Source organism: Hydra vulgaris, chromosome 01 (genome assembly GCF_038396675.1).
Source record: "Hydra vulgaris chromosome 01, alternate assembly HydraT2T_AEP".
In the NCBI taxonomy this organism is placed as follows: Eukaryota; Metazoa; Cnidaria; class Hydrozoa; order Anthoathecata; family Hydridae; genus Hydra; species Hydra vulgaris.
The window spans coordinates 10,862,501-10,884,249 of record NC_088920.1 but is presented as its reverse complement, the minus strand read 5'-3'; the positions used below and the strand labels follow the sequence as shown (position 1 = coordinate 10,884,249).

Below are 21,749 nucleotides of genomic sequence, written 5' to 3'. Positions count from 1 at the left end.
GCTTTGTCGTAAACTATTTTTAATTCTAAAAATTAGTTTTGCTTTTATGTTTTAACGATTTTGCAAGTTGCAGTTAGTTTAAAGAACCCATGTGTTTATGCATTTAAAGACGTAGATAAAGTAGAAGATAATGAAAATTGTCAATATGAAAAGTTGCTAAGTTTCAGTTGTAAATATGTCATTACTTGAAGAGAAAGTTGCTAATATGTATCTTTACACAATGAAGTTGCAATTGAATTTTGTGAAAAAGATGGTGCTTCAATTGCTTACATGAAAGTTGTTATTTACTAAAGTAGTCCTTAAAAAACTATAATGAATATGTCAGCCAACTTACATATAATAGCTTATCTACAACTTTTAAGGTTCCTTAAGGTTGACAAAATCAAATGGTGCAAATATCGAACCTACAACACTTATTAAAAAATATGTTAAACTCAGTTTTGAAATTATCTTAAATCAATTACGGACGTTTATCAAGACAAATTAGAGGGTAAAGGAAAAACAGGCAAAAAAGGTTACATACACTGACTGACTAAATTAGGTAAAATATACAGTGAGTGTATGAAAACTGACTAACTTGAACAACCAGGGAGTGCATATAAATTGAAAGGCCGCTAAGTCCACGCAGAATTTCGGTTGGGGTAAATAAAAAAAGTTTTCTCTTCCGGTCTTCTATATTAACTTACTAAAAAAAAAACACGTTGTTTTTTCCCATAGAATGTTATTTTATAAGAAATAACAATATTTAGGAAATAATAACAATAAAATCAAACAATTAAATTATATAGAAAAAACTAGAAACAACCAATTCAACAAACGAGCAATTGTATAACTCTCACATATCCATAATCAAGAGGTCTCTTTTGAGATACAAACTAAAAACAAGCATTTTTTTTTGGTGTATTAATATCAAAAAGTAATCTTACTCAAAAATTCATTTCGAGCTAAGTAAGTACAGGGTAGTACTGAATTATTTAAATTAACTTAAATAATTTAAATTCACTTAATTTTTTAAAAAAATTTAAACTTTCTGAATTAATTAATTTAATTTAATTAAATTTACTCAATTATTTAATTTAAATACACTCAATTTTTTCAAAAAAAAAAAAAAAAAAAATGCGTTTAAAAGTAAGTTTTTGAGTTTTAAAAAAATAAGAATTTAAAGTAACAATTTATATTTATACACAGAGTTTTAAGTAGAAAACAAAAAGTTCTCTACATTAAACTAAAAATAAACACTCCTTTTTCCTTTTTTCTCAAAATGAACAATTCCACGTAAAGTATTGTAAGCAATATTACAAATGTTTACATTCAATTCATCACAATCTGCTAGCATGAATGCGTTGCCCATCTCACTGTTAAGTTGAAATAAGATATCCATCAGTGAAATTTGTTCGTTTTTTTCTAATAAATTATTGATAACACGACATAGAGCTTTCAAGTAAAATGTTCCATTTGATGAGCGCCATGACATATGACCTAAATAAAATTTAGTCTAACATTAGGGTCTTAGAAGTAAAAATAAGTTCAGAGTTATTTAATATTTTTTAGATATTTAACATTAAAGCTTCACAGGACTACATAAATATTTAACATACTTTTAACTAAGTTTTTTTTTTTTGTATAAACTCTTATTTTGATTTTGTTTGATGTTTGTTTAGTAAATACTAAAAAAAATCATTTTACTACAAAATAAGAGTTACATATATAAGTACTAAGGGTATTTTATGTAATAAGATTAAAAGTCAATTACACATGTTTCACTTGTTTGATAACCCTTTAAACAAAACGAAGTAATAATACGAAGGGCTTTTGTATGCGTTAAGCAGCATCACCGTAGTAATACGTACTGAGCTAAGGTGATACCTATGTTATTTGTAACTAAAGTTAATTTTTCACCTTACAGTCGCCTTACAATTTACATCCTTTAATGACCTTAAATTATTCACACACCTTTCAAACCTCAATTTCATAATTCTCAAATGTTCTATGGAACTATTAACACAACTTGCGTTTTTAAATATAAAAAATATGGCTGCTAAAGGGCGTTCAATTTCTGTTCAAGATGTTGTAAGTTTTGTTTTGGAAGAATACTGTGTTCTTTCTTCGTTAAAAAAATCCTTATCTGGCAGTGAAATAGATTTTTTCATTAAATCAAAGACATATGAGAAAATATGTTTAAGTGATAACAGTGCAGCTGTAGATGATTTTAATGAGAATACTCCTTCAGTTCAACAAAATATCAAGAATGCAACAAAAGCTCCAGTTCTAGAAAAAAAAAGATAGGTGTTATGAATATTTAAATTGGGTAAAAAAACCTCCTAAAAAAGAAATGAGACAATTTATATTTTTTTCTGAAGAAATTAACGAAGATATCAAAAACTCGGACCCTCTTGAATTATTTGGATATATTATTACAAATGAACTTTGTGAGTATATTGCTGATCAAACTAAAATATACTATAAGCAAATGTTAGGAGGTAAATTATTTCAAAGAAACTCTCGTATATTCAAGCTTAATAATAATGGAGCTATTTTGACATCTCGCAACATACGCCTTCATTTTGCAGTGATTGTCTTCTGTGGTACAGTTCAAAAGTCCAAATTGCGTATGTACTATACTAAAATCAAACTGTTTGGAACACGTGATTTCAAAAGTATTCAATCACAAAATAAATTAATTTAATTAAAGAGATTTCTTCACTTTAAATACATTTCTAGTTCTGTAGACAAGAGTTATAAAAAAGAAATAATAAACTTATTCAGGAGTACATTGTTAATCGCAGGGTTATGTTATTATTTATGTTACAAACAGGACGTGATATATCGATAGATGAATCATTACTCCTGTGAAAAGTTAGCTGTAAACAATCAATACGATCAAAAAGTAACCACTTCGGTATTAAAACATTTGCATTGACATGTGATAAAACAGATTACGTCTGGATTCAAATTATTTACCTTGGAGCCAGCACAGCAATTTTTTATCAATACAAATATCTAGCCACTGACGTAGTAATGTAATTATCTGAGGAACTTTTAGCTGTTGGACAATGCATATACCTTGACAATTGGTACACCTCATTGGAAGTTTGTGATTATATGGTTCAAAGAAAAACTGACGTCGTTGGAACATTACGAAGCAACAAAAAATAACTACCAAAAAATGTTATTAATGCAAAATTGAACTCAAGCGAAAGATGTGCTTCCTACGAGCATGGATATCAAATCATGATAATGCATTGGAAAGATAAACACAATGTTTGCATGATGATCACCTGCATACATGATACCACAGAAATAGTCACGTAAAGGTGTAGGGAAAGAAGTACCAACTAAAATCCATATTTACAACAGCAACATGGGTGATATTGATCTTAGTGATCAAATGACCACCTGATTGTGTACGTAAAAGGGTGAATAAGTGTTTAAGGAGTTTTATTTTCATCTCATTAATCTTTCCATATTTAATGCGCAAGTTACTTACAAAATGTTTGAAGGTATGCTAAACTCATTACAATTCAGAATGGAACTTGTTAGTGCTTTAGTTACTTTTTATGGTTATGACATTGTGACTACTAGGCAGGGTGGGAGACCATGTCACGAAGGTAACCCAAAGTAATTAGTTCAACTTCATTTACCATCGTATGTAACAAAAACAAAATCAAAAACTGCACCTCAACGAAGGTGTGATGTGTGCAGTAAAAAGGGTAAATAAAAAGATTCTCATTATTAGTGCACCCCTTGTGATGTTGAGTTATGTGCTGCACCATGTTTCCAACTCTAAAGAGTACTTATTAAAAAATATATACTTTAAGTATTTTTAACATCCTTTCTCACAAATATTGCGTTTTTAATGATTTTTTTATACAGTATTTTTAATTAAAGTTCTATTAGTAAAATTTACGTTTTTCTTGAAATACCTCGCGCATTTTGATGCATGTCTAAAAAATAAAGATGCCGCTTAAATGCTGGATTTTTCTTGAAAATTTTTCGCAAAGTGCACTTTTTTTGAGATTTAAGTTTGACTTGTTTGAGACAATATAAAATAATGAAAAAGAACTACTTTAGTTAAACTTTTTAATTCAAGTTTTACAAAGCATTCATAGTAATGCTGGTCGTTCATAAAAAACAATCAACTAACAAAGAGTAAGAAATGTTAGAACAATATAGATTTCATCTTCAGTTAGACTGTAACTCGTTTAAGAGTGCACTATGCATTTTCATATAAATATGGTTTTTATTCGTATATTTAGACACACACACAAGCACACACGCACACGCATATATATATATATATATATATATTTATATATATATATATATATATATATATATATATATATATTTATTTATTTATTTTAAGAATTTTTTTAAGGATGACTTATCACGCTTGGCTTAATAAAATTTATTTTTATATTTTTAATCACGTAGTAAGGCATTTTTATTCTTTGTTAATCTGTTCTTGTTTGTATAATCATTCATAACATCCAAAACTTTTTTACTACCTATAAATAAGTAAAAGATTATATATTTAACTCTATAAAATTCCTGTTGGTACTAGCTTTTTAAAAGCTATAGCAAGGTTCCACTAAATGCAACATTATGTCTAATTTTAAAGGAGAAATTTAATAGTGTTAAAATTATAACAATCTCTAAAGATGTAACCTAATTGGTCAAAAAATAAAATCTATATTTTCACACATATACATATATTTACTTATAAAGAATCTGAGACAGTATCAGACGATGTTTTGAATGAAGAGCTGCTAAACATAAATTAGCCTGTCAAATATAAATCATTGACCAGTTTAATTTTAAAGAAAACAATGTAAATTAATTAGAGTTAAACCGTATAACAATGGCTGCGTTAATTATTGAACATAAGTTGAACCAAAATTATTTCTGAAACTTTTATTAATAAGAAAATGGAAAAAGGTTTGGAAAATTGAGGCTTAGTTATAACGAAAAAGTTTCTATATTGTCTAGACTATCTTATATGACAAAAAAAATTAAAGCTTGCCAACTTAACTCTTGTTAATTAGTGTTAAAAAAACTTAAGATCAAATGTTGAAAAAATAAAGATCAAAACAAAAACAAAAATGGTTTGAAGAACGAAATAAAAAAACTCTCTGCATCAAATTTCGGTTCAGTTGTAAACCATGAGTATAATATTCATCCAACTTCATTGTTAAAACATCATATTAGAAACTGTGATAATGAGTTTCTGATCACAAGCTTGTCAGTGGAGTAATGAAAATAAAGATATTGCTTATGAAAAAGATAGCTGCGAATCTAAAAAATTTTGATTTTGTTATAAATTCTAAATGGCATGGGCAGTTGTAGTCCTAATTAGGGAAGGTATAAAGTGAGACATTTACAAAGTGACTTAAGCAAAGTGCTTTTCTTCAAAAATAAACACTTTCTGTACCAGAAGCTAGTCCCATTAAAACGTTTTTTATGGAAATAATAGATAGACAGCAAAAACTACATATCAAACAGTTAGATTTACCAATGTTAATGTACCAAAGCATTTGCAGAAACTAGCGAATTATTTACAAAATAAAGACTTTTTTTCTGTGCAATCAAATAATTTTAAAATAAAAGAAAATCAATACGATTTTACCTTGTTTATATACATTTTATTTTCAGACTTTTTTTATGACTAAAAATTATTTGAAACGATGCAAAAGTAAAAACTATTATAATAAATTAAAATGTTCATTTTTATTCTTCAATGTTTTTTTTGTTGGGAAATGCATATAAGAATAAATTTTTATGCTTTACTTAGTTACTAAAGCGTTTAGGTTTCTTAGTTATTAAAGTTAGTTACTTAATTACTAAAGATAGTTACTTAGTTGCTGAAGCATTTACACTGTATGTAAATTTCCCACTTATTTTTATTTTTTTTTGTTTTTTAGTTGAGCAAAATAATTTGGTGTACTTTTTAATATCTTTTCTTCAAAGTCTAGTATAGTGCAAGATATACTCCAATAATATAGTTTTTAAAACCTGAAACAAAAAATTTAAAAGGTGTGAAATAAAACAACCAAGTTTATTAGAACAATATCAGTTATTTTAATGCTTGACATTTTATTCAACTTATTTTTGTTGTTCAGTTCCGTGTATATACAAATACCATAATGCTTTGCATTAAAGGGAAAGGACGAATAAGTAAAGTAACTTTTAAATTGAGAAAATTTCTTTAACTCAGGCATTTTCAAGTTTACAATTCAAGTTCTTTGTCGATATACAGTATATTACTACTTGTTTTTTATTTTTTAAATCTCAAAGACCTTGCTCTTTTTTTAAAAATCAAACTTTTGAACAAGAACAAACTTTTAATAAAGTTGGTATTTCTCATAAAAACAATTACTTCTCACACGGTCAACTTCATATTGCTTGTTTAAGAACAAGATTGTTTAATAACATATTTTTTAAAATTAAGGAACAATTATTACATGGAATGCAATTTAATAAATGCTACCTGTAATACATACAAAAATGTTGTATTTACAAATATATTTAACTATAAAAAGTTATTGTTTTACTATAAAACACCACTTTTTTAAAAATAATTAAACAAAACAAACTTTGTTACTGAAAACCTGTTGTTTTTATTAAAAGCCTATTTGTTCTTACTAAAAGCTAGGTTGTTGTTTTTGATTTACTATTAATTGATTCTCTGATAGATTTTATATAACTATGAAATTATCAATTGCTAATGAAAATTACACAAAATTTGCTTGCTAATATAATGTTATAAAGCAGGTTGTTTGATCATTCGATTTTTACAAGTTTTTTTTAAGTTGATAAACATATATTGCAAGGTATGCCATTGAACAAATATTGCACAAGTAAGGTTATATTTGTAAATGTTCCTTATTTGTATACTTTTTTTTATTTATATATTCAAGTACTTTTATGTGTCATATAATGTTCTAATGTGTGTTATTTGTTATGTGTTTATATGTGTTAAAATTATATTGATTGTGTAAGTGCAAATATTAGGTATATATGAAGTGGGTTATGCGCTATAATGTGTAATAGTTGGTATGTGATATGTTGTTTCCATGGTTTTAAAGTATTGCGACTTGGCTTAATTTCCAGCAAGAGTGTTATTCCTGGTAGCCAAGTGGTGTACTTTCTTTTAATGTAACTTGGCTTTGTTGAGTGCAAGAATGTTTTTCTTGCCAGCCAAGCCGAATGAAATACATAATAAAATCTGTATGTAGTTAGTCTACTCAAAAAATTACTATTTTATAAAATATGTTATTTAATTAAAAATTTTATTTATGTTTAAAAGATTGTTTGTGGAGACCATAACTTTTGAAATAAAATGGTTGATTTACTAAAATTTTGTACAGTAATAGTTTTTCACCCGAATAATCTATTTTAAATATATATATATATATAAATATATATATATATATATGTATATATATATATATATATATATATACATACATATATATATATATATATGATATATATATATATATATATATATGATATATATATATATATGATATATATATATATATATTTATTTATGTATATATATATATATATATATATATATATATATATATATATATTTATGTATTTATATACATATATATATACATATATATATGTATATATTTATATATATACATTTATATATATATATATATATATATATATATATATATATATATATATATATATATATATATATATATATATATATAATTAATTAGTAAAAAACACTTATCTAACTTTTATCTTCTACTCGGAGTTTCACCATTGCTGGATCATCAGGAAGAGTTCCTGATGATCCAGCATAAGTGTTTTTTACTAATTAATTATTGCTCTGTTCTTTAAGAACATTGAGCACTCTATTTGTAAAATACACTAACATAATTTACATATATATATATATATATATATGTATATATATATATATGCAATAACACGATAACACAATAACACGTGGAGCGCGACTTTTAAAACACTTAAGGAAGTAATACCCTCAAATGTTTGATGGACAGACAATACTTGCAAGGTGATTACTGTAAAATAAGTAATAATCCATGGTCACATAAAGATTAGTTAAGTATGTAGATCAGGTAAAATTATTATCTCCTAATTAATAGTTGTAGTTTATATCTTTACAAAATGAAGTTGGTACTTTGCACTTATTATTGGCTACTTTTAACTGTTTTCTTTCTGACCCAATATAAAATTTATCGATGGCAAAAGCAAGATTGTGACTGTTATCGGCATCATTAAATGCACTATATAGTTTGATATCGTCAGCATATAATATTAGAGAGCAATTAATATTTTTAAGTTCTACCAAAATGACTATAAATATAAAATAGATAAGAAAAAGAATATTTCTAATGTAAAACCCTCTACGTTCTTTTTCTCAAATCTGTAGTATGTTTTTTGTTCTGTATAAAAATACAGGTTTAGTATAGTGTGAATAGCTATCAAAATTTCATTGGTTGCAATTCTAGAGTACAAATCAAATATTACTTTAAAGCGCAGTTCAAAGAAAAATAGATATAATTTGCAATAATAGGTCAATGCAGAATAATGTATTACTTTAAATTGTGAAATTTTTAAAATTGAACAAAATTTGCTAGAACAACAATATGTTTATTTTCATTCCCGCATGTTAAATTTTTAAATGCCTTTAGTCTTGAATAATAGCTAGACTTCTAGTCTGCCTCTTTCACCAGCGTTGGGTTCTACACAAAAAGTTGTTGCTGACATAAATATTGATTTTTCAAAAAAAAAGATGCAAGTACTGAGAGTAAATGTCATGATTTTTGAGATAATTTTTATTCATTCACACTAGTTGTTTAATATTATGTTGGTGTATATACCTTAAGAAACCCTGAATCTTAAAAATAATAAGATTTTATGCTATCTAGTTTCTTGAGCTAAATATTGAGTTTGAAATATTGCTAAAACAAATAGTTTAGAAGCTAGAATTGAGTCAGTCGCACCAGCGCAAGCATTTATCTCACTAAAAAATCGCAAACCAATTTTTCAAAATAAACTCCCGTGTCGGCTATTAGTACCTTCAAAAAGTGAACTAGGGCACGTTAGCAAAATTAAATTAGTTGAAATAAATAAGATTATTTGAAAAAAATTAAATTTGCAACAGTGGAAAAATACTACTGACGTTTTAAATTGGTTTTTTAAAATTAGTAATAAAAATGAATGCACATTTGTACAATTTGATATCAATGATTTTTACCCCTCAATTACAGCCGAAGTTATAGATAAAACAAATGAATTTGGAAAAATCCACACTAAAATTACAGACGACACTCTTTGCCTAATTAAACATTGCAGAAAAACCTTACTCTATTTTAATAACGAGACGAGGAAAAAAAAAACCATGCACGAGTGCTTTGATGTAACAAGTTACGACGGAGCAGAAATTTGTGAATTTGAAGGCTTATACATTTTAAATTCCTTATATAAAATAGTCCATTTTAATCAATTAGGCTTGTATCGCAATAATGGTTTAGTTATAATGCAAAAAAGGGCATCAACATAACAAAATCAGAAAAAATATCATACTAGATTTCAAAAACATTGGCTTCCACATTGAAATTAACATTAATTAAAAAAATGTGAGTTTTCTTGATGTCACATTTAACCTCTTGGATAATTCTTATAGGCCTTATAAAAAACCTAATGATGAAGTATCGTATACTAATATAAATTAAAATTATCCCCTCAAAACTTTAAACAAATTCCAATTTCAATTAAAAATATACTAAATCAAAACACTTCTAATAAAAATATTTTTAAGTCTTTTAAGACATGTACCAGAAAAAATCTGCGCTTGTTATGATTTGGTATTTTGATTTTAGACAAGATCTTGGTTAAACAAGATTAGGTAAAGGAGACAAGATCTTGGTTAGACAAGATCTTGGTAAAAAAGTGAGAGATAAAAGCCTTAGTTGGAAAACCGGAGATTTCTGTTCGAAATTTAGCGAATAAATTCAAAACAAGTGTTTCCACTTAACAAAGAGTGAAAAGAAATTGTGGTTATAAATCTTACAAAAAGAAAAAAGTTCGTCGTCGTAAAGAAAAGCAGAAAAATGTCGCAATTCGTTGTTCAAAGCTGCTCTATAAAAATGTATGTGCCAAAAAATCTTGTTTGATTATTGACGATGAAACTTATTGTTCTGCATATTTTGGATCCGGGACACCAATATTACTTAGCAATTAATCGCAAGAAACTGAATTCCAATTATAAATGTATTGGAATGCAAATATTTGCTAAAAAGTTCTTAGTTTGGCAAGCAATTTGTGAATGTGGTAAAAGAAGCTCTTGTTTTGTGACTACAGGAACAATTAACACCAAAATATACATAAAAGAATGCCTCAAGAAACGTCTTTTGCCGTTTTTAAGATCACACGCGGGTTACCCGTTATTTTGAACCGATTTAGCATCATGCCACTACTCTGGGACAACTTTAAAATGGCTTAGAGAATATAAAGTAGATTACGTTGAAAAATACTGCAATCCACCCAATTGTCCCGAACGTCCTATCCAAAGATATTGGGCTCTTGTCAAATGAAAACTAAGGCTCATAGTAAAAGAAGCCGGAAACATTAAAATTTTAAAAATAAATGGATAAGATCTACCAAGAATGTCCAGCCGAAAACCGTGCAAAAGCTGATGTTGAATGAAAAACGCATAGTGCATGCGTTCTCACGTACAAAACTTTACAAACTTTCTCAAGCGAAATTTAGGAATGTTAATATATGTACTTTCAAAATATATATATAACATTCAATATTGGATTACAATAGTTAAAAAAATATCCTTTAAAATGTCCGCGAAATTTTTTTCTGGTACATATCTTAAACGCGTGTATGAAGATGGTCTTAAACAAAGCAGATTTTAAAATTTCGAGCAAATCTTAGAGAAACAATTGCAAAAAAGTGAAGTAGGAATAGAAGTATAATTTATTTAAACCCTTGGTTCAGCAAAAATGTTTCAATAAATATTGGAAACGCGTTTTTAAAATTAGCTGACATACATTTCCCTCCCTCTAATAAGTAGTATAATATTTTTAACAGATTACTATTACAAGAAATATAAAGGACCATAATTTTGAATTCAATAATAAAATTGAATAATAAAAATTGAAAAAGCGAATGGCAAGTGCTTACCAAAATAGTTATTTACAAATGCATTGTTTCGATACTGTATATATATATATATATATATATATATATATATATATATATATATATATATATATATATATATATATATATATATATATATATATATATATATATATATATATATATATATATATATATATATATATATATATATATATATACATACAGTATTGGACAAAACAAGTGCAACCGAATATTGCTAATTTGGTTTCTACATATAAAAGCGCTGCATTTTTTCAATTTAGAGAAATAACTATGTAACTGATTAGAGACAAAGTTCTTCAAGTTTTATTCATCACAAAGTTCATTATTTGTACACAAAAATAATTAAATTGATCAAAAATATTAAAAAAAGTTGATTTTCTTCTGGACAAAACAAGTGCAACTCGACAAAATGTTGACCAAGCTGTATTTCACTATCAATGTTTCGTAACGAATCCTTTGTTGTCGATCACAGCCTTTCATCTTTGAGGCATAGATTCGATCAGGTGATCCATAAAATTTTGTGGAATCGCTGCCCAGGCCTTTTGGATTTGTTCAAACAGTTGATCCTTTTTAATAACACCTTCACGATTAATTCTGCGGTTGATGATCTCCCACAGGTTCTCGATACGGTTGAGATCTGGAGATTGAGGCGGCCATTTCATTACCGATAGGTGGTTGACTTGAAACCACTGCTTGACTATTTTTGCAGTGTGTTTCGGATCGTTGTCTTGCTGAAAAACCCATTTTGTTGGCATATTCCATTCAGCATGAGGTAACATAACATCTTTCAGGATATTTTTATACATGAAACGGTCCATTATTCCATCGTTTCGATGTATTGAATCTAGACCGTTTGCAGAAAAACACCCCTAAACCATTACATTGCCTCCACCATGCTTCACGGTTTTATGGCAGTAACGTAAATCGAGGCGTTTTCCGGCCGGTCGACGTACACAGCAAATGCCATCGCTCCTAATGATGTTGAACTTCAACTCATCACTGAACAGGACAGTTTGCCATTTCTGCACATTCTAGTCAATATGAGATGTAGCAAACAGGAGTCTTTTCTTCTGCTTTAATAGTGAAATCAGCGGTTTCTTTGCAGGGCGTCGAGAAAACAATCCGGCGTCAACAGCACATCGTCTGATTGTTGGGTCTGATACAGCTCTAATTGCTTTTGTATCTCGACTGATGATATCCAGGGATATTTTTTGACGGATCTGACGATCACAGAATCCTCTCTAGAAGTGGTGGAACGCGGTCTTCCACCTTTGTTATCTGCTGCCAACTTCCCCGTAGAACGATATTAGGAACATAGTCTTGATACGGTCCGTTTTTTCACGCAATATTTATCAAAAATACTTTTTTGTGACACTTTACTTACGTAATCGCCAAAAATTTTCTTTTTTAGTTCCAATCCAAGACTGTCGGGAGCCATTTTTCACTTGAAGTCATAAAATTACTAAATAATCACGCTTCTCAAGGCTTGCCGTGTTACATTTACCTTGTGATGATACAATAATGCCCTGTGGAACACAACGCCTTGGTTTGGTGTGGACTATATTGATATAATAAAACACTTGTAGTATTTCACTTCTTGTATTGATGTTCTTCGATAAAACACTTTGATAAAACTCACTTCGATAAACTGTCTTGATAATACTGACTGATTGAATTTTTTTCGAAGCTTCTGGAATCTTCTGGATGCGTCTGGATGCTTGTGAATGTTTCTGGATATTTCTGGATGCTACTGGATGCTTCCAGATGCTTCTTGTGGAAACTTCTGGAAGCTTCTGCATGCTTCTGGACTTTTCTGGATACTTCCTTTAATTATTGAAAAACTTCCGTGACGTTGACACGGACCAGACTTAAGAAAATGAAACAAAGCAAAAAAGTTGCACTTGTTTTGTCCGCTGCAAAATGGCACTTGTCAACGAAATTCTGCCTGTGTGCTGTCACCTGTCAGCTGATTGTTCATGTCATAGCATGCTATGACTCCAGACTCCTGAACTGTTTACTGTGGTAGTATAGTTCGTTTCGTTTTTAAGGCATGTAAAATTAGGAACACTTTTTAGCATTGTTCGATGTTAGCTGCAAATGTTTTGTCCAGTACTGTATATTATATATATATATATATATATATATATATATATATATATATATATATATATATATATATATATATATATATATATATATATATATATATATATATATATATATATATGTATATATATATAAATATATAAATTTATTTACATATATATATATGTATATATATATATATATATATATTATATATATATATATATATATATATATATATATATATATATGTATATATATATATATATATATATGTATATATATATATATATATATATATATATACATTTTAAAAAGATAAAAGAACTGGTAATGTTAAAAGGCACTAGATTGAAGTTGTCAATTTTACATGGTTTTTTGTTTATTTATATTGGGTTTTTCCCACCCTATGTTCATGCTTCCTTTGAGTTTTAATATAAATTTGTTAAAGGCCGAAACCAAAATTAAGAAATTAGCATGTTTAAAACTATTTAAACAGCTTTCATTTGAATGAATATGTTTATAAAAGTCTGTCTTTTATCCCTCGTTTTGTGCTTGGTTATTCATGTCTTTAAATGGCGAGTAGTTTCGCCAATATAGCAAGATTTACAGCCTGCGCATTCAAATTTATAGATAACGAATGAGTTAAAGTAAAGTCTGTAAGAAAGGGATCTCTTGTGGAAAAAAGTTTTGAAATTTTAAATGAAACAAAAACCAATCCAACCGTGACAGATTTAAAATATTTTTTAAAGATTGTGTTAGTCTTTGTTTAATTAAATTAGATAACTTTCCAATATCAGGAAATTTTAAATATTGATAATTTTGTTGGTTTTCCGAATGCGATGAAATGTTTATATTGGTGTTGTTAATATAAGAGCTGTGGATTTTCTTAATCAACCAAGACGGGTACAAGTTGCGTTTGAGAACTTTAAAAAGATTGTTAATATCATGACAAAGACCGAGACTAGTGTTGTATATTTTTTAAGCTCAATCATTTAAACACTTAACCAGAATAGCTTTGTAAGAAAATGAAGTAAAACTAAAAAAGTTTGTGTTGAGTCCCGAGAAAGTTTTCTTATGAAAAACAGTTATTCTTATGAAAAAATGATATTTTTAATATAATTTATTTTTCCATTTAAAAAAAAAAAGAATTATGTTTGTTATTGATATACTCCAAAAATAAATCTGTCTGTTGGCTGTCTGTTGTTGAAGTAACAACAGACAGCTCAGAATATACTGAGTCATCAAATGATGCTGATTTTCAAGTAGATACTCATGCAATTTCAAAAGCAGAGAATCGGTCAGCACCAGTATTAGGACCTAGAAGATGTAGAACACGTGGTGGAGTTAGAGGCACTAGCAGCATTTATGGCTTAAATAGTCAAAGGAGAAAAAGTTATGCAAATCAGGTGTTAAATAGAGGAAATATACATAATGATAGAGCTGAGGAAATAAGTCCAGATAAAACTAATGGAATAGTTGAAACTGAAGTGGATGTTAGCAGTACAACAAATGTTTATAAGTGCCCAAAAAGTAATGAAATATGGCAAAAACAAAGACTAAACAATTCTAAAAAATTTGCAGCACAAAATGTCATGAAATTAAAACCAGGATTAACACCATATGCAATAGGTATGACAAATTCAATGAATGATGCTTTTCAACTTTTTTTTACCCCAAAGATCTTCAAGATAGTTCTAACTAATTCAAACAAAGAAGGTAAAATTGTTTTTAAAGAAAAGTGGGCACCAATATCTGAGGATGAACTAAATAGGTTTCTCGGACTTTTATTTTTAGCAGGTGTTTACCGATCAGCAGGTGAAGCTACAGAGAAGCTATGGGACATTAGTGATGGCCGGCAGATTTTTCGTTCCGTAATGAGTCATGAGCGTTTTCATACCATTTCAGGAGTTTTGAGATTTGACGACAAAGCAGCTCGATTATTAAAACGCAACAATGACAAATTTGCACCTATTCGTGAGGTTTTTGACGTTTGGGTACAAACACTTTCAAATAGTTTTAGACCATATGAAAATGTTACTGTTGATGAACAGCTAGTTCCATATCGTGAAAGTTGTTCCTTTAGACAATATATAAAATCCAAACCAGCTAAATATGGCTTAAAGCCATGGTTCTTGTGTGATTCAAGTACCAGCTATGTCTTGAATGCACAAATTTATACCGGTCGTATTCAGGGACCAGAAAGAATTCAAGGGCAACGAGTAGTACATGATTTAGTTGAAGTCATAAAAGGATCTGGAAGAAATGTTACAATCGACAACTTTTTCACATCAGTAACACTTGCAGAAGAACTTTTGGAGAAAAAATTAAGTCTAGTTGGAACGATGCGCAAAAATAAAAAAGAAATTTCTACAGAATTTTTACCTGCTCGAACACGAGAAGTGTACTCTTCATTGTTTGGTCACCAAGATCAGTTAACTTTAGTCTCATATGTCCAAAAGAAAGGAAAGTCAGTCATTCTGCTGAGTAGCAATCATCGTGATGCAGAGTTATCGAATCGCCCTGAAAAAAAAACACAGATAAATCTGGACTATAATTCAACAAAGGGTGGAGTAGATACTCTTGGTCAAATGGTGTCTACTTTTTCTATAAAGAGAATGACCCGCAGGTAATTATAAATAAAGCAGTACTCTAAATAAGTTTATGAAATCTATTATTTATTAGTCTATTTTTTATAATTTAGGTGGCCTATGGTAATCTTTTACAACATCCTAGACATATCTGCTGTTAATGCTTTTGTAATTTGGATGCATTTAAATCCTACATAGAATAAACAAAAGACTCTATGCAGAAGATTGTTTTTAAAAGAGCTCGGTAAGTCTCTGGTAGCAAACCAACTCCATTCAAGACCGTTACTTTCAAATTTATCTTTACAGTTACACGATTCTCTTTGCGAGTCACTTGCAAAAATTTCATCACAAAATGTTAAATTAAGTCCACAAAATAACACAAAAAAGAGCAATGCTGAAAACAAAGCAAAATATAATAGTAATTTTAGTGTAAAAATAAAACAAAGTAGATGCAAGCTCTGTATTTGTTTATATATATATATATATATATATATATTTGTGTATATATATATATATATATATATATATATATATATATATATATATATATATATATATATATATATATATATATATATATATATATATATATAATACATATATATATATATATATATATATATATATATATATATATATATATATATATATATATATATATATATATATATATATTTATTTATATTTAGATTTTTATTTATATTTATTCTATCTTTTTGATGCCGTTTGTCATTATTTTCGTTTAATCTTTTTTAATTTTTTGTGTGGATAATACACTATATATATATACATATATATATTTATATATAGATATATATATATATATATATATATATATATATATATATATATATATATATATATATATATATATATAAATATATATATATATATATATATATATATATATATATATATATAAATATATATATAAATGTATATATAAATATATATATATATATATATATATATATATATATATATTTATATATATATATATATATATATATATTTATCATTATATTTATTGGTATTTTGTCTTTTTGGTGCCGTTGATCATTATTTTCGTTTAATCTATTTTAATCTTTTATTTGGATAATACACTAAATACATATATTTATATATATATATATATATATATATATATATATATATATATATATATATATATATATAAATATATATATATATATATATATATATATCTATGTTTATATGTACATATATATGGATATATATATATGTAAATTATGTTAGTGTATTTTACAAATAGGGTGCTCAATGTTCTTAAAGAACAGAGCAATAATTAATTAGTAAAAAACACTTATCTAACTTTTATCTTCTACTCGGAGTTTCACCATTGCTGGATCATCAGGAAGAGTTACTAAATCTCAAAAAAAATTCAATTTATAGAAAAAAATATTTTACAGGAAGTTATAAATTATTATAAAAAATTTTTAATTACTATATTTTTTTGTTAACGGGAAGTTACAGAAAGTAATTATGAAATAATTTTCTTTGGAATGGGGATAGTTTAATTTGGTCATTTGTTTTTATAATTTTTTAAGAGGTATTTATTTTCGTGCCTACATTTAGAAATTAATTCAGATTTTTTATTTAATAAATTTTCTTGATTCAAATGAGTAATTATTTCAAATTTTTCTTGCAAACATAGCATACATTTTTTGGAAATGTTATTATAGGCAGGGGCAGATTTTAGAATAGACCATTGTAAATTAAAATTTTTATTTTTTTCTTTTAAATCCCAAATATATTTTGACAGCATAGTCTCTTTTGAATATTTTTTGTGTTTAAACGATTGTTTGTGGTTGGCATAACGTTTTTTCCATTCCCCCTCGGTTAAGCCAATATATTGTTTATCAGGGTTGTTTTGTGAGGAAACAATGCACTTGTAAATTACATTTTTCGAAAGGCATTTTCCATTTAGAGGGCAATCTATTTTTTGTTTACAATTACAATAATCAGTGTTTTTTTCTTTTATATGTTCATTTTTATTAATTAACGCGTAGTTGTGGCCTTTTATAATTCTTTCTAAATTTTTTGTACAACTATAACTTACTTTAATGGTATTTCTGTTAAAAATCTTATGTAATTTATTAGAGGGAGGAAAATGTTTGTCTACTAATTTTAGAAAAATTTTACCAATATTTGTTGAAACATTTTTGCTGTACGGGGGGTTGAACCAAATTATGTTTCTATTTCTATTACGCTTTTTTTGCAATTTTCTTTTCAAATTTTAGTTCGAAATTTTGAAAGCCACTTTTTTTAAGGGCATCTTCATAAACGCGTTTAGAGGAGTTAAAAATATTTTCATTAGAAGAGTTTTGGTTTAGCCTATTGTTAATTGAAATTGGAATTTGTTTTATAATTTGAGGGGGGATGGTTCGAATTTACATTAATATACAATAATTCGTCATTAGGTTTTTTGTAGGGCTTATAGGAACTTTCTGAGAGGTTAAATGTGACATCAAGAAAATCAACTATTTTTAAGTTTATATTTATTTCAATTAGGAAGCCAATATTTTTAAAAACTTTAATAATATCTTTTCTAATTTTATCGAGTTGTGGCCCTGTTTTTTTATGCATTATTATTAAACCGTCGTCGAGATAAAGACCTAATTGATTAATTTGGATTATTTTAGCAAGGGTATTTAAAATATATAAACCTACAAATTCGCAAATTTCTGCTCCGTCGTAACTTCCCATTGTTACATCAAAGCATTCGTGCGTGGTTTTTTTCTTCCACGTTTCCTTATCAAAATAGAGTAAATTTTTTCTGCAGTGCTTAATTATACGGATAGTGTCCTCAGTAATTTCTAAATGGGATTTTCCAAATTCTATTGTTTTATCTAAAATTTCTGCTGTAATTGAGGGGTAAAAATCAATAATATCAAATTGTATAAATGTGCATTCATTTTTATTGTTAATTTTAGAAAACCAATCTATAACATCAGTGGTATTTTTCCACTGATGTAAACCTAATTTTTTCCGAATAGAGTTATTAATTTTGTCTAGTTTTATTTTACTAACGTGCCCTAGTTCACTTTTTGAAGGTACTAGTAGCCTACAAGGGAGTTTATTTTGAAAATTTGGTTTGTGATCTTTTAGCGAAACAAACGCTTGCGCTGGTGCAACTGATTCAATTCTCGCATCTAAATTAATATTTTTGGCGATGTTTTGAGCTTCTAAATTAATGGCGTTTTCCAAGTTTTTTGGTGCTTTTGTATAATTATTAGAAATATTATCGCGCATTATTTTTTGATGAGTTTCTGGGGTAATTTGGTAAATGTTACTTGTTTTGTCAGCAAAAACTAAAATATTAGGGTTCAATTTTATATTATTAATGTCTAATTTTAATTGTTTTTGGAATTCATTATTTATGTTTTGGAATTTTATAGTTTTAATTAAGTGTAATAAATCATTTTCAAAATTTTCCAGGTCAGAAATAAATGGTGGGGCGTTTTTTGTTTTGAATCCATAATTTTCATTCTGTTTTTTTTCAATTAAAGGGTTTTTGTTTTTTTCAGATTCTAAGAAAAAATGGGCTTTCCAACGAATTCTTTTAATAAAGTGTTCTACTTTGTCTATTAATGAAATAGTATAACTTTTTTTGTCTGGGATCGGGATATTTTTGAGAGAGTAAGTAAAATTGTTAGTTTCCATGTTTAGGTTAGGTAAAATACAATTAAAGAGTGCTCAACAAGTATAAACTTGGAGCTTAATATGTAAATTATGTTAGTGTATTTTACAAATAGAGTGCTCAATGTTCTTAAAGAACAGAGCAATAATTAATTAGTAAAAAACACTTATCTAACTTTTATCTTCTACTCGGAGTTTCACCATTGCTGGATCATCAGGAAGAGTTACTAAATCTCAAAAAAAATTCAATTTATAGAAAAAAATATTTTACAGGAAGTTATAAATTATTATAAAAATAATTGTTTAAATAAATGTTATAGATTGGTTTTCTAAAATTAACAATAAAAATGAATGCACATTTATACAATTTGATATTATTGATTTTTACCCCTCAATTACAGCAGAAATTTTAGATAAAACAATAGAATTTGGAAAATCCCATTTAGAAATTACTGAGGACACTATCCGTATAATTAAGCACTGCAGAAAAAATTTACTCTATTTTGATAAGGAAACGTGGAAGAAAAAAACCACGCACGAATGCTTTGATGTAACAATGGGAAGTTACGACGGAGCAGAAATTTGCGAATTTGTAGGTTTATATATTTTAAATACCCTTGCTAAAATAATCCAAATTAATCAATTAGGTCTTTATCGCGACGACGGTTTAATAATAATGCATAAAAAAACAGGGCCACAACTCGATAAAATTAGAAAAGATATTATTAAAGTTTTTAAAAATATTGGCTTCCTAATTGAAATAAATATAAACTTAAAAATAGTTGATTTTCTTGATGTCACATTTAACCTCTCAGAAAGTTCCTATAAGCCCTACAAAAAACCTAATGACGAATTATTGTATATTAATGTAAATTCGAACCATCCCCCTCAAATTATAAAACAAATTCCAATTTCAATTAACAATAGGCTAAACCAAAACTCTTCTAATGAAAATATTTTTAACTCCTCTAAACGCGTTTATGAAGATGCCCTTAAAAAAAGTGGCTTTCAAAATTTCGAACTAAAATTTGAAAAGAAAATTGCAAAAAAGCGTAATAGAAATAGAAACATAATTTGGTTCAACCCCCCGTACAGCAAAAATGTTTCAACAAATATTGGTAAAATTTTTCTAAAATTAGTAGACAAACATTTTCCTCCCTCTAATAAATTACATAAGATTTTTAACAGAAATACCATTAAAGTAAGTTATAGTTGTACAAAGAATTTAGAAAGAATTATAAAAGGCCACAACTACGCGTTAATTAATAAAAATGAACATATAAAAGAAAAAAACACTGATTATTGTAATTGTAAACAAAAAGTAGATTGCCCTCTAAATGGAAAATGCCTTTCGAAAAATGTAATTTACAAGTGCATTGTTTCCTCACAAAACAACCCTGATAAACAATATATTGGCTTAACCGAGGGGGAATGGAAAAAACGTTATGCCAACCACAAACAATCGTTTAAACACAAAAAATATTCAAAAGAGACTATGCTGTCAAAATATATTTGGGATTTAAAAGAAAAAAATAAAAATTTTAATTTACAATGGTCTATTCTAAAATCTGCCCCTGCCTATAATAACATTTCCAAAAAATGTATGCTATGTTTGCAAGAAAAATTTGAAATAATTACTCATTTGAATCAAGAAAATTTATTAAATAAAAAATCTGAATTAATTTCTAAATGTAGGCGCGAAAATAAATACCTCTTAAAAAATTATAAAAACAAATGACCAAATTAAACTATCCCCATTCCAAAGAAAATTATTTCATAATTACTTTCTGTAACTTCCCGTTAACAAAAAAATATAGTAATTAAAAATTTTTTATAATAATTTATAACTTCCTGTAAAATATTTTTTTCTATAAATTGAATTTTTTTTTGAGATTTAGTAACTCTTCCTGATGATCCAGCAATGGTGAAACTCCGAGTAGAAGATAAAAGTTAGATAAGTGTTTTTTACTAATGGATATATATATATATATATATATATATATATATATATATATATATATATATATATATATATATATATATATATATATATGTAAATTATGTTAGGGTATTTTACAAATAGAGTGCTCAATGTTCTTAAAAACAGAGCAATAATTAATTAGTAAAAAACACTTATCTAACTTTTATCATCGACTCGGAGTTTCACCATCGCTGGATCATCAGGAAGAGTTACTAAATCTCAAAAAAAATTCAATTTAT

General features: G+C 27.1%; 1 protein-coding gene across 1 annotated transcript in view; it reads right to left on the bottom strand.

Moving 5' to 3' along the window:
• Window positions 1-1,101: 1,101 nt before the first annotated feature.
• LOC136074781 (caspase-7-like) overlaps window positions 1,102-21,749 on the bottom strand; it is a 72,383-nt gene continuing 51,735 nt past the window's right edge. Inside the window, exon 4 of the mRNA XM_065787074.1 lies at window positions 1,102-1,479. Coding sequence (XP_065643146.1) covers window positions 1,226-1,479 — 254 coding nt within the window. The 3' untranslated portion in view covers window positions 1,102-1,225. The remainder of the gene's footprint in view (window positions 1,480-21,749) is intronic.